This window comes from Salmo salar, chromosome 01, assembly GCF_965601325.2.
Source record: "Salmo salar chromosome 01, fSalSal1, whole genome shotgun sequence".
In the NCBI taxonomy this organism is placed as follows: domain Eukaryota; kingdom Metazoa; phylum Chordata; class Actinopteri; order Salmoniformes; family Salmonidae; genus Salmo; species Salmo salar.
Window position 1 is genome coordinate 96,107,425 of NC_138291.1, and position 14,297 is coordinate 96,121,721.

Consider the following 14,297-nt stretch of genomic DNA (forward strand, 5'->3'; position numbering starts at 1 on the left):
GAGGACAAGATGGGAGGCCTTCTTGCATGAGGACAAGGTGGGTGGCCTTCTTGCATGAGGACAAGGTGGGTGGCCTTCTTGCATGAGGACAAGGTGGGTGGCCTTCTTGCATTACAAGACACATACAGTGTAGTGTGCTCAAGGCTGGGTATGCTGTCATAACACATCATAACCCAACTGGAATGTCAACATCTACCTCTAAATAAAAGCAGTCCAAGTTATAGTTATCTCAGTCATGCTGGGATTTAATCTGATCTCAGGTTATAGGCATTGCTGCTTTTCAAGGCAATTTACGATTGAGCCGACATATCCAGCATTTACCATGAACAGGATCTCCATGAACGCTGGAACGTTGCCTTTAAAAGCCAATGCCTATAACCCGCGATCAGATTGAATCTTGGCCTCAGAGGTAATAGTAATACCTGAGTGTTATTTCTCAGGATGGGGGTTGTAGATGGGGGTTATAGCTAAGCTGGCCTGCTGACACAGACCATGACGACACTAAGACAACACAGAAAGAGGAGGTAGGGCTGTCAAAATGCCTGCTGGGGTGAGATGTCGACAGCCTTGGGATTACCTCTAGGCCGACTGGGCAGCGTCTGACATCCTGGTACAGCAGAGAGGTCGGGGGGTCATGAGCAAGGGAGGGAGGGGGAGTGCAGTGGGCCAGAGTAATCAAAAAAGAAAAAACAGAAAAAGGTGCGTGGCAGAGAAGGCAAGTGGGAAAAAAAGACAAAGAGAAAAAGGAGGAGGATGAAGAGTGAGAAGAGGAACAGAAAAAAGCAGCAGTGAGAAGCAGGGATAAGAGGAAAGAAAAAACACACTAACAACAGCCTGTCTCAGAGATCACACATAGAAGGACAGAGAGACAGAGAACATGAACAAAAGGGAGAGCAGAGAGAAAGAAAGAAAGAAAGAAAGAAAGAAAGAAAGAAAGAAAGAAAGAATGAACAAGAGAGAAAGAAGGAACCAGAGAGAGCTGAAATAGAGGAAGAGAGAGAGACTACAGGAGGACACAGTAGAACAACACAGAGACATCTTATGATCTGAGGAAGGACTAGCCAGAGAGAACAGAGAAATACTACAGGAGGACACAGTAGAACAACACAAAGACATCTTATAATCTGAGGAAGGACTAGCCAGAGAGAACAGAGAAATACTACAGGAGGACACAGTAGAACAACACAGAGACATCTTATGATCTGAGGAGTGACTAGCCAGAGAGAACAGAGAAATACTACAGGAGGACACAGTAGAACAACACAGAGACATCTTATGATCTGAGGAGTGACTAGCCAGAGAGAACAGAGAAATACTACAGGAGGACACAGTAGAACAACACAGAGACATCTTATGATCTGAGGAGTGACTAGCCAGAGAGAACAGAGAAATTCTACAGGAGGACACAGTAGAACAACACAAAGACATCTTATGATCTGAGGAAGGACTAGCCAGAGAGAACAGATAAATACTACAGGAGGACACAGTAGAACAACACAGAGACATCTACAGATCTGAGGAAGGACTAGCCAGAGAGAACAGAGAAATACTACAGGAGGACACAGTAGAACAACACAGAGACATCTACAGATCTGAGGAAGGACTAGCCAGAGAGAACAGAGAAATACTACAGGAGGACACAGTAGAACAACACAGAGACATCTACAGATCTGAGGAAGGACTGGCCAGAGAGAACAGAGAAGACCTGCAGTATGGTGCACCAGGAGCAGCAGGGGGAACATACAAAACAGTGGGGTTCAGCTGTTCGCTCAGCTCCAAAGAGACAGTAACAAGTTGCATCCCAAATGGCCCTGTGTTCTGTATTTAGTCCACTACTTCTGGTCAATAGTAGTGCACTATATAAGAAATAGGTTGCCATTTAGGATGCAGATTCTGTATTGCTGTGTCATCCTACTGTGGCATGGATAGTCTTTGAATTGTGTCTCAACATCAGATAGTCAAGTGTCATTTTGTTTCCCAATTCTACAGTCAAAAGATCCAAACTGTTGCACTATGGAGAGAATGGGGTTCTTTTCCAGGAGAGGATATTTCATTCACTGTCTACATACAAATCCTGGCTGCGTCTAGAAGGGCACCCTTTACCCCACAGTGCACTAGTTTTTACCAGGGCCCATTAGGGACAGCCCCTGCCCAAAATCTATTGGCTTCCAGTCTAACACTAAGTCCATTCTCAATACCTATCTTGGCTCCCTTCTTGAGCAGAGTGACCACCACGGAGGTGTTCCTGCAGCCCACGGCCCGGTCCAGAGGACACATCCCACTGTAGTCCACATGCTCTATCATCACCCCCTGGTCCACTAAGAACTGGACCTGCGAGGACAGACAGCAGACGGGGGGTGGAGGGAGAACAGGAGGGAGGAGGGAGAACAGGAGGGAGGGAGAACGAGTGGAGGACCGAGGACAGTACGGAGGATGTGAGAATAGGGGGAGAGGGAATGGGGGGAGAACAGGGGGGAGGAGGGAGAACGGGTGGAGGACGGAGGACAGTAGGGAGGAGTGAGAATGAGGGGAGGGGGAATGGAGGGAGAAGAGGGGAGGACGGAGAACGGGGGAGGACGGAGAACGGGTAGCGGACGGAGGACAGTAGGGAGGAGTGAGAATGAGGGGAGGGAGAATGGAGGGAGAAGAGGGGAGGAGGGAAAACGGGTAGAGGACGGAGGACAGTAGGGAGGAGGGAGAATGGGGAGGGAAAACAGGGGGGAGGGTGGGGAGGAGTTAGAATGGGGGAGGAGGGAGGACAGGGGTGAGGAGGGAGGACAGTGGGAAGGAGAGTGAATGGGGAGAAGAGGGAAGACAGTGGAGGAGGGAGGACAGGTGGCGAAGACAGTGAGGAGGAGGGAGGACAGGGGCGAGGACAGTGAGGAGGAGGGAGGACAGTGGGGAGGAGGGAGAACGGGTGGAGGACGGAGGACAGTAGGGAGGAGTGAGAATGAGGGGTGGGGGAATGGAGGGAGAAGAAGGGAGGAGGGAGGGTGGGGAGGAGGGAGAACGGGGGAGGAGGGAGGACAGGGGTGAGGAGGGAGGACAGTGGGAAGGAGAGTGAATGGGGAGAAGAGGGAGGACAGTGGAGGAGGGAGGACAGGTGGCAAAGACAGTGGGGAGGAGGGAGGACAGAGGCGAGGACAGTGGGGAGGAGGGAGGACAGGGGGGAGGACAGTGGGGAGGATGGAGGACAGTGGGGAGGAGGGAGGAAAGTGGGGAGGAGGGAGGACAGGGGCGTGGACAGTGGGGAGGAGAGAGGACAGTGGGGAGGAGTGAGGACAGTGGGGAGGAGGGAGGACAGTGGCGAGGACAGTGGGGAGGAGGGAGGACAGTGGGGAGGAGGGAGGACAGTGGCGAGGACAGAGGGGAGGAGGGAGGACAGTGGCGAGGACAGTGGGGAGGAACGAGGACAGTGGGGAGGAACGAGGACAGTGGGGAGGAGCGAGGACAGTGGGGAGGAGCGAGGACAGTGGCGAGGACAGTGGGGAGGAGCGAGGACAGTGGGGAGGAGCGAGGACAGTGGGGAGGAGGGAGGGCAGTGGGGAGGAGGGAGGACAGTGGCGAGGACAGTGGGGAGGATCGAGAACAGAGGGGAGGAGGGAGGACAGTGGAGAGGAGGGAGGACAGTGGGGAGGAGGGAGGACAGTGGGGAGGAGGGAGGACAGGGGCGAGGACAGTGGGGAGGAGGGAGGACAGTGGAGAGGAGGGAGGACAGTGGGGAGGAGGGAGGACAGTGGGGAGGAGGGAGGACAGTGGGGAGGAGGGAGGACAGGGGCGAGGACAGTGGGGAGGAGGGAGGACAGAGGCGAGGACAGTGGGGAGGAGGGAGGACAGGGGGGAGGACAGTGGGGAGGATGGAGGACAGTGGGGAGGAGGGAGGAAAGTGGGGAGGAGGGAGGACAGGGGCGTGGACAGTGGGGAGGAGAGAGGACAGTGGGGAGGAGTGAGGACAGTGGGAGGAGGGAGGACAGTGGCGAGGACAGTGGGGAGGAGGGAGGACAGTGGCGAGGACAGTGGGGAGGAACGAGGACAGTGGGGAGGAACGAGGACAGTGGGGAGGAGCGAGGACAGTGGGGAGGAGCGAGGACAGTGGCGAGGACAGTGGGGAGGAGCGAGGACAGTGGGGAGGAGCGAGGACAGTGGGGAGGAGGGAGGGCAGTGGGGAGGAGGGAGGACAGTGGCGAGGACAGTGGGGAGGATCGAGAACAGTGGGGAGGAGGGAGGACAGTGGGGAGGAGGGAGGACAGTGGGGAGGAGGGAGGACAGGGGCGAGGACAGTGGGGAGGAGGGAGGACAGTGGAGAGGAGGGAGGACAGTGGGGAGGAGGGAGGACAGTGGGGAGGAGGGAGGACAGGGGCGAGGACAGTGGGGAGGAGGGAGGACAGTGGGGAGGACAGTGGGGAGGAGGGAGGACAGTGGCGAGGACAGTGGGGAGGAGGGAGGACAGTGTGGAGGAGGGAGGACAGGGGCGAGGACAGTGGGGAGGAGGGAGGACAGGGGCGAGGACAGTGGGGAGGAGGGAGGACAGTGGGGAGGAGGGAGGACAGGGGCGAGGACAGTGGGGAGGAGGGAGGACAGTGGGGAGGAGGGAGGAATGTATTGATTAATGATCTTCATCAGAGAAGGATCATAGGATGGTACTAACATTTGGGAGAGTTACTGCTAGCAAAATATACACAAATATAACTATATTTATATACTTGAACACATTTTTTTCTTAATGTTGTACGTCCACTCACCATCTCTGAGTCCCCATAGAAGGAGGCCAGGTCGAGGGGCGTGCGTCCGTTCTTATCAGCATGGTCGGTAGCAGACCCCTTCTCCACCAGACAGCGCACCACGGGCAGGTGTCCCTTCAGACACGCCCAGCTCAGAGCCGTTAACCCCTCCTTGTCCATCAGAGGCAGGGACGCACCTGGCAGGTGGATCAGAGGGGTCAGGGGTTACAGGTCAGCATTGGGAGTAAAAGGTAAATTGGTAAAACAAAGTACCGTCAATGCGTTTGTCACGCCCTGACCAGTATAGGGGTTATTTGTATTTGTAGGTTGGTCAGGACGTGGCAGAGGGTATTTGTTTTATGTGGTTTGGGGGCTATGTGTATTGTAGAGGGGTGTTTTATTTATGTATTACGGGGTTTTGGTGTATGTTCTGGGTTTTGTATTCTAGGTTGATTTTCTAGTTTGTTTATTTCTGTGTGGTCTGTGTGGCTCCCGACAGGAAACAGCTGTACGTCGTTGTTCCTGATTGGGAGTCATATATTAGTTGCGTGTTTTCACCTGGGGATTTGTGGGTAGTTGTATTTCGCACTGCTTGTTATTATAGCCTGTGAAACTGTCACCTGTCATTCTTTGCTTATTGTTTTGTTTCGAGGTATCTTTATTCATTAAATATAATGATGAACATGCAACCCGCTGCGCCTTGGTCCTCTCTGCAATACGACAGCCGTTACAGTTGGTGATTGTGTTCAACAAAAGTCTCTTGAGAGTTTGCGGTATATAAATCAATGGATGAAAGGACAGCAGGTCAAGGAATGAGTGGATGATGTCTTCCTCCGGACCCTCACCCTGTGCCAGTAGGAACTCCACAGTGCCCAGGTGACCCTCTGAGGCAGCCATCATCAGAGGGGTTCGGCTCTGCTTGTCTGCGAGGTTCACCTCCGCTCCGTGAGTCAGGAGAAGGTCCACAATCTGAGAGAGGACAACACTATCATCACCATCTAGCACACAACAGCCTGTTTCTGTCAACCTGACCGCTTGATCTCTCTTTGTCTGATTAAGTGTTTGGGTCAAAAGCAGTGCAATAAAAAGGGTGCACTCAGTCTCACCTGCCAGTTTCCCTGTCGAACAGCACTGAACAGGGGTACCATGCCTCGTCTGTTGGGCTGCGCCACCGCTGCTCCCTGATCCAGCAGCAGCCTGCAGACGTCTAGCTTCCCCCGGCCCCCTGCTGCCGTGAGAGCTAAAGGAAGAGGAGAGGGACACACAGGGATCAGCCATGTTGTAAAACAGTCTTTTCCATTTTTTACAATTGATCATTCTAAGACTGACAGTTATCATGTGTGCCATGTGTTAGTTTGCAGATTGTACAGGAAGTGGATCCTAAGGGCACACAGGGCAGGGAAGAAACACATATTAAACAACGCAATGTACACTGATTGGACAAAACATTAGGAACGCTAGTGAGAGAGCTGGCCCTCCTCCTCCTCTCCAGAAGAGTGACAGTTCTTCTAGTGAGAGTACTGGCCCTCCTCCTCCTCCTCCTCTCCAGAAGAGTGACAGTTCTTCTAGTGAGAGTACTGGCCCTCCTCCTCCTCCTCCTCCTCTCCAGAAGAGTGACAGTTACTCTAGTGAGAGAGCTGGCCCTCCTCCTCCTCTCCAGAAGAGTGACAGTTCTTCTAGTGAGAGTATTGGCCCTCCTCCTCCTCCTCCTCTCCAGAAGAGTGACAGTTCCTCTAGTGAGATCGCTGGCCCTCCTCCTCCTCTCCAGAATAGTGACAGTTCCTCTAGTGAGAGTGCTGGCCCTCCTCCTCTCCAGAAGAATGACAGTTCCTCTGGTGAGAGTGCTGGCCCTCTTCCTCCTCTCCAGAATAGTGACAGTTCCTTTAGTGAGAGTGCTGGCCCTCCTCTTCCTCCTCTCCAGAAGAGAGACAGTTCCTCTAGTGAGAGTGCTGGCCCTCCTCCTCCTCTCCAGAAGAGTGACAGTTCCTCTAGTGAGAGAGCTGGCCCTCTTCCTCCTCTCCAGAATAGTGACAGTTCCTTTAGTGAGAGTGCTGGCCCTCCTCCTCCTCTCCAGAAGAGTGACAGTTACTCTAGTGAGAGTACTGGCCCTCCTCTTCCTCCTCTCCAGAAGAGTGACAGTTCCTCTAGTGAGAGAGCTGGCCCTCCTCTTCCTCCTCTCCAGAATAGTGACAGTTCCTCTAGTGAGAGTACTGGCCCTCCTCTTCCTCCTCTCCAGAAGAGTGACAGTTCCTCTAGTGAGAGTGCTGGCCCTCCTCTTCCTCCTCTCCAGAAGAGTGACAGTTCCTCTAGTGAGAGTGCTGGCCCTCCTCTTCCTCCTCTCCAGAATAGTGACAGTTCCTCTAGTGAGAGTGCTGGCCCTCCTCTTCCTCCTCTCCAGAAGAGTGACAGTTCCTCTAGTGAGAGTGCTGGCCCTCCTCTTCCTCCTCTCCAGAAGAGTGACAGTTCCTCTAGTGAGAGTGCTGGCCCTCCTCCTCCTCTCCAGAAGAGTGACAGTTCCTCTAGTGAGAGTGCTGGCCTTCCTCCTCTTCCAGAAAACCAAGCTGATGACTGCCTGAGACCCAGTGGCGCTCATGAGAGTGACCCCCCCTTCTGAGAACACTGGTAAGCCTATGATTGATGAGACGGATAGCCCCGACAGCGGGGAGTCTGAGTTCCAATGTGTGATATAATAATAACCAGTAAATACTGTACAGTGCATTCGGAAAGTATTCAGACCCCTTGACTTTTTCCATATTTTGTTACGTTACAGCCTTATTCTAAAATTCATTACATATTTTTTCAGTCAGCAATCTATACACAATATCCCATAATGCCAAAGCGAAAACTGGTTTGTAGAGCTTGTAGCGTCATACCCAAGAAGACTCAATGCTGTAATCGCTGCCAAAGGTGCTTCAACAAAGTAATGAGTAAAGGGTCTGAATTCTTATGTAAATATGATATTTCATTTTTTTATTTTTAATAAATACATTTCTAAAAACCTGTTTTTGCTTTGTCATTATGGGGTATTGTGTTTAGATTGATGACGGAAAGAAAACAAATTAGTCATTTTTAGAATAAGGCTGTAACGTAACAAAATGTGAAAAAAGTCAAGGGGTCTGAATACTTTCCGAAGGCACTATAGCTAAGGATAATCTAGTAGGCTAGACTGCAATGTCTGCATAATGAAACAATCCCTAGTAAGCTATTGGTTTGATGGTGGACTGATTGTATTATTTGGCATTAATAGAATGGTTTGATGGTGGACTGTTAATATTATTTGGCATTAATAGAATGGTTTGATGGTGGATTGATTGTATTATTTGGCATTAATAGTGGTTTTACACAGCATTCTATTAAGGGATGAGACATGTTAGATATCACAACAGTGTTTTAAACCAATGACCTCACTGCATTTAAACACATACGAGAAGTAATGAGAGGGAGGAGAGAACAGTGTTGTGGCAGTAGAGAAAGAGGGAGGAGAGAACAGTGGTGTGGCAGTAGAGAAAGAGGGAGGAGAGAACAGTGGTGTGGCAGTAGAGAAAGAGGGAGGAGAGAACAGTGGTGTGGCAGTAGAGAAAGAGGGAGGAGAGAACAGTGGTGTGGCAGTAGAGAAAGAGGGAGGAGAGAACAGTGGTGTGGCAGTAGAGAAAGAAGGAGGAGAGAACAGTGGTGTGGCAGTAGAGAAAGAGGGAGGAGAGAACAGTGGTGTGGCAGTAGAGAAAGAGGAAGGAGAGAACAGTGGTGTGGCAGTAGAGAAATAGGGAGGAGAGAACAGTGATGTGGCAGTAGAGAAAGAGGGAGGAGAGAACAGTGGTGTGGCAGTAGAGAAAGAGGAAGGAGAGAACAGTGGTGTGGGAGTAGACAGTCACCTCTATGCAATTCACTGATTGAGTCATTGTTTCCAACAAGACAGAGAGAGTCGAGGGACACATGGATCAGTCATTTTTATCCTTAAGATAGTCTTTATGTGTGTCATTTGTTAGTATGCACACTGATTGCATTCTAAGTGGATACAAGTGGAGAGTTTGAGTACACCAACAGTAGACAGACAGTAGACAGACAGTAGACAGACAGTAGACAGACAGACGGTAGTCAGACAGACTGTAGACAGAAAGACAGTAGACAGACAGTAGATAAACAGACAGACAGTAGACAGACAGTAGACAGAGACGGTAGACAGACAGACAGCAGACAGTCAGAAGACAGAAAGACAGTAGACAGACAGTAGATAAACAGACAGAGAGTAGACAGACAGACTGTAGACAGGCAGACAGTAGGCAGACTGTAGACAGGCAGGCAGGCAGGCAGGCAGACAGACAGACAGACAGACAGACAGACAGACAGACAGACAGACAGACAGACAGACAGACAGACAGACAGACAGACAGACAGACAGTTATGCGTATGGATTTAACTGACTGAGTCATAGTATTGCTCACAATCCTCCCACCTGTCTCTCCCTCTCTGCCTTGCGGTACATAGAGAGAATAGTCTCTAACAGCAGTCATTGTCCAGCAGCCCAGAGCAAAGAAACCCCCCTCTCCCTCTGACACTAGTTCTGAGCTCTGCACTGCTCCGTCTGTCTGTGCTCCAATAACACCACTGCACTGTTTATCTGATATCAGCCAGTCGCTGTCTGGCACAACAGCAGAGCAAATATCTGTGTGTGTCTGTCCCTCTCTCTTTGTAACTATGACCTCACTGCATTTGAGTTCAGCTTGGAACATACACCACATGACCAAAAGTATGTGGACACCTGCTCGTCGAACATCTCATTCCAAAACCATGGGCATTAATATTTCTGTATGGACCTCGCTTTGTGCAAGGGGGCGTTGTCATGCTGAAACAGGAAAGGGCCTTCCCCAAACTGTTGCCACAAAGCTGGAAGCACAGAATCGTCTAGAACTAAGGGGCCAAGCCCAAACCATTATTCCTCCTCCACCAAACTTTACAGTTGGCACTATGCATTGGGGCAGGTAGCGTTCTCCTGGCATCCGCCAAACCCAGATTTGTCCGTCGGACTGCCAGTTGGTGAAACGTGATCTCATCACTCCAGAACGTGTTTCCACTACTCCAATGGAGTCCAGTGGTGGCGATCTTTACACCACTCCAGCCACCGCTTAGCATTCGCGCATGGCGATCTTAGGCTTGTGTGAGGCTGCTCGGCCTATTTCATGAAGCTCCTGACGAACAGTTATTCCGCTGACGTTGCTTCCAGAGGCAGTTTGGAACTCGGCAGTGACTGTTCCAAGCCGAGGACAGACGGGCTTCAGCATTCGATGGGCTTCAGCACTCGGCGGGCCAGTTCTGTGAGCTTGTGTGGCTTACCACTTTGCGGCTGATCCGTTGTTGCTCCTAGACGTTTTCACTTCAAAATAACAGCACTTACAATTGACAGGGCAGCTCTAGCAGGGCCGAAATTTGACAAACTGACTTGTTGGAAAGGTGTCATCCTATGACGGTGCCATGTTGAAAGTCACTGAGCTCTTCAGTAAGGCCATTCTACTGCCAATGTTTGTCTATGGAGATTGCACGACTGTGTGCTCAATTCTATACACCTGTCAGCAATGGGTGTGGCTGAAATAGCCAAATCCAATAATTTGAAAGGGTGTTCACATACTGCTGTATATATAGTGTATGTGGGCCTTCTTCACTATTATTCTTTTCTAAATCTCTCTCTCTCTCTCTCTCTCTCTCTCTCTCTGTAGTGATCTAAACTCCTATGGTAAACAAGTACAGCAAGCATCCCTTCCTACAGTATGTCTAAGCAATCATGACATCCATCCACATCTCAGCTTAAGCCCAGACTAAGCATTGGCTTACAATTCAAGTGTCAAACCTAAAGCCACTGAGACATAATGATTCCCCCTAAGGAAGCTGCACTGTCAGATTCAATGAGATCTGCTTAGCTGACATCGGCATAGCAGTTGTTTTGACGGTGTCAGAGGAGGAACTACATTAGAGCCGTCAAATCCAACAGTGGCTCCTGGCAGTATACCGAAAGCGGACATTGGCTACACGGAGAGGCATTAACAGAAATCCCATGCAGCCTTGTTTGAACACTGGAATGTGAGATGTGATCTTCACCTCCATTAGGATGATAGAATCCCTAATTATTTTGTTGAATGATTTTCAATGTGAGTCATTATTTCTATATAGCCTACACTTTCTCTTTCCGAACTTCTAACGCTAGTGAGACGGATGTGGCTTCATGACAATGATCAAAAGAGCAGCTGCTCACCGATTTGACAGTTCCACCTCTGACAGCACCAAAACATCATTTATGCGGGTGTCGGCTATCGCCGGTTAACACTTGACCTAGGCCCAAATCTCCACAAGGCTGCAGACTATATCTGAATACCTTTTTAACAAGCACATGATGAGAAGCTGTAGCATACCTGTCTCTCCCCACAGGGTGTCAATGTTGTTAATCTGAGCTCGTTCCACCTTCTCCTCATCCTTCTCATCCTTCTCTGGCAGGTCCAGCAGGTAGGACACAATCTGGTTGAAATAATGATACATCCAAAAAACACAAACAACTGAAAAATCACTTGTTATTGTGAGCGGCACGCAATACTGGTAGGAGGGATAAACAGTCCACACACTGAAAAAATCCCCCAAATAAAATAGTAACATCCTAGCTGTAGAAGACTGTCAGCTGAGTGAGTAAGGTTGGTGCCAAGCATTATGCTAATAGCAGGAGATGAGTAGAGGAGAAATGATGAAGCTACATCATCCCCAGGTCAGGAGATTTCTCAGCGAGGAAAGGCCTACCTCTGTGTATCCCATGCTAGCCGCAGCGATGAGGGCTTGCTGGACAGCGTGGCTCTTGCTGAAGGCTCCTTGTTGTTGTGGTTGTCCCATGGCCCAGTCCCACTGGATGAGGAACTTGACCACATCCATCTGGCCCCTGAGAGCTGCATGGACCACGGCACACTGACCATTATTATCTAGGTGGTCCACCTGTTGACGGACACACACAGACAGAAGCGCACATAAAGTTGGTCAATCCCCATTCGTCCTGAGAAAATAGAAGAAGATTAAGATAGATAGAGATGAATCTGCAAACATACTCTGTCCTCTTCTCTCTCTCTTCCCTCTCTCTCTTCTCTCCCTCTCTCCCCCCCTCTCTTCCCTCTCTCCTCTCTCCTATCTCTCTCTTCTATCCCTCTCTCCCCCCTCTTCTCTCGCTCTTCCCTCCCCTCTCTCCCTCCACTCCCCCCTCACTCTTCCCCTACATTTTTACATTTTTACATTTTAGTCATTTAGCAGACGCTCTTATCCAGAGCGACTTACAGTAGTGAATGCATACATTTTTTTTCCTGTACTCTCCCTCTTCCTCCCCCTCTGTCCCTCCTCTCCCCTCTCTCTCTTCCATTCCCCTCTCTCCTTCCACTCCCCCTCACTCTTCCCCCGCTTCCTCTTCCTCCCCCTCTCCTCCTCCTCTCCCCCCTCTCCCCTCTCTCTCTTTCCTCCCCTCTCTCTCTTCCCTCCCCCTCTCTCCCTCCACTCCTCTCTCACTCTCTTCACTCTCCCCTCTCTCTCTTCCCTCCCCATCTCTCTCTTCCCTCCCCCTCTCTCCTCCCTCTCTCTCTTCCCCTCTCTTCCTCCACTCCCCCTCACTCTCTTCTCTCCCCTCTCTCCCCTCCTCCTCTCCCCTCCCTCTCCTCTCTCCTCCTTCCATCTTCCCTCCCCCTCTTCCTCCTCGCTCTTTGTTCCCTCCCCCTCTCCCTCCTCTCTCCTCTCTCTCTTCCCTCCCTCCACTTCCCCCTCTTCCCTTCCCTCTCGTTCCTGTACCCTCTCTCCCCACTCTCTCCCTCCTCTCTTCCTTACCCCTCTCTCCCTCCTCTCCCCTCTCTCTCTTCCCTACCACCCCTCTCTCCCCTCTCTTTCTCTTCCCTGTCCCTGTCCCTCTCTCTCTCCTCTCCCTCCTCTCTCTCTCTTCCCTCCCCCTCCTCTCTCCCACTTCCCTCCCCCCTCTTTCCACTCCCCTCTCTCTCTTCTCTTCACCCACCCACCCTCCCTCTCTCTCTCTTCCCTCTCCCCCTCTCTCTCTTCCCCCGTCTCCCTCCACTCCCCTCTCTCTCCCCATTCTCTCTCCCTCCCCCCTCTTTCTCTCTCCCTCTCCTATCTCTTCCCCCTTTCCTCAACTCCCCTCTCTCTCTTCCCCCCTCTCTCTCCCCTCCCCCTTCCCCTCTCTCCTTCTACTCCCCTCTCTCTTCCCTGCCCCTCTCTCCCTCCTCTTGCTACCTCCTCTCCCCCCTCTCTCTTCCTTCCCCCCTCTCTCTCTCTTCCCTCTCTCTCTTGCTCTTCCCTTTCCCCTCTCTCTCTTGCTCTTCCCTTTCCCCTCTCTCCCTCCTCTTCCCTTTCCCCTCTCTCCCTCCTCTTCCCCTCTCACCTTGGCTCTCCTTAGACACAGTGTGTTGACTATAGCCATGTGTCCCCCGGAGGCAGCATAGCCCAGTGGGGTGAGACCGCTCTCTGAAGGCTGGTCTACAGAGGCTCCATACTCCAACAGCAGCCCCACCATGTCTATGTAACCCAGGAAGGCATGCACACACAGCAATGGGGCATTGTTCAACACCTCCGTCCGGTAGTTAACGTTGGCACCGCCGAGCATCAGCAACCGGCTCACCTGGGCACAGACAGATTTTACACGGTGTTATAGACAGAGAAACTGTATAGAAAGTAAATGTAATTTGTCAGTAGGAACAGCCCTTCAGGCGATGAACCTGGTTTGGAATACACTGGAGTTGGTTGGCACCATGTCAGAGGGAGAGCTGAAACCCTGATGAAAGCAGCACATGTTGGTATATACGGAGCCATGAGAGGGAGAGGCTTTCATTTTTAAAGGGTAAAGCAGTAAGTTATCCTGATGTTAGGAGTGTAGAGGGTAAAGCAGTAAGTTATCTTGATGTTAGGAGTGTAGAGGGTAAAGCAGTAAGTTATCTTGATGTTAGGAGTGTAGAGGTTAAAGCAGTAAGTTATCTTGATGTTAGGAGTGTAGAGGGTAAAGCAGTAAGTTAACCTGATGTTAGGAGTGTAGAGGGTAAAGCAGTAAGTTATCTTGATGTTAGGAGTGTAGAGGGTAAAGCAGTAAGTTATCCTGATGTTAGGAGTGTAGAGGGTAAAGCAGTAAGTTATCTTGATGTTAGAAGTGTAGGTGTAAAGCAGTAAGTTATCTTGATGTTAGGAGTGTAGAGGGTAAAGCAGTAAGTTATCTTGATGTTAGAAGTGTAGGTGTAAAGCAGTACGTTATCTTGATGTTAGGAGTGTAGAGGGTAAAGCAGTAAGTTACCTTGATATTAGGAGTGTAGAGGTTTCTGAGTGAGGACAGGGCAGTGGACAGGCCATCTGTGCTGTAGGAAACCCACATCCCCTGGAGGATAGACGAGGAAACCCCAACTTTCTTGCTTAGGCCCTGAAATTTAAAGACATCATTTTAGCTGTCACTGTTTTGCGTTGTGCTGTGTGCATACGAAGGTGTGTGTACGTGCGCGCGTGTGCGTGCGTGCGTGCATGCGCGCGCATGCGTGTGTGTGTGTGCGTAGGCAGGTAGAGTATGGTTAGGTG

The 14,297-nt window shown here is 50.9% G+C and overlaps 1 protein-coding gene across 1 annotated transcript in view; it reads right to left on the bottom strand.

Moving 5' to 3' along the window:
* The window catches only part of LOC106610487 (protein TANC2-like), a gene marked incomplete at its 5' end in the record, with an annotated part of 120,141 nt that overhangs the window by 13,898 nt on the left and 91,946 nt on the right, over positions 1-14,297 (bottom strand). Inside the window, 8 exons of the mRNA XM_045724542.2 lie at positions 2,199-2,331; positions 4,743-4,918; positions 5,567-5,690; positions 5,828-5,961; positions 11,123-11,225; positions 11,499-11,687; positions 13,123-13,359; positions 14,023-14,145. Of these exons, the coding sequence (XP_045580498.2) occupies positions 2,199-2,331; positions 4,743-4,918; positions 5,567-5,690; positions 5,828-5,961; positions 11,123-11,225; positions 11,499-11,687; positions 13,123-13,359; positions 14,023-14,145 (1,219 nt within the window). The remainder of the gene's footprint in view (positions 1-2,198; positions 2,332-4,742; positions 4,919-5,566; positions 5,691-5,827; positions 5,962-11,122; positions 11,226-11,498; positions 11,688-13,122; positions 13,360-14,022; positions 14,146-14,297) is intronic.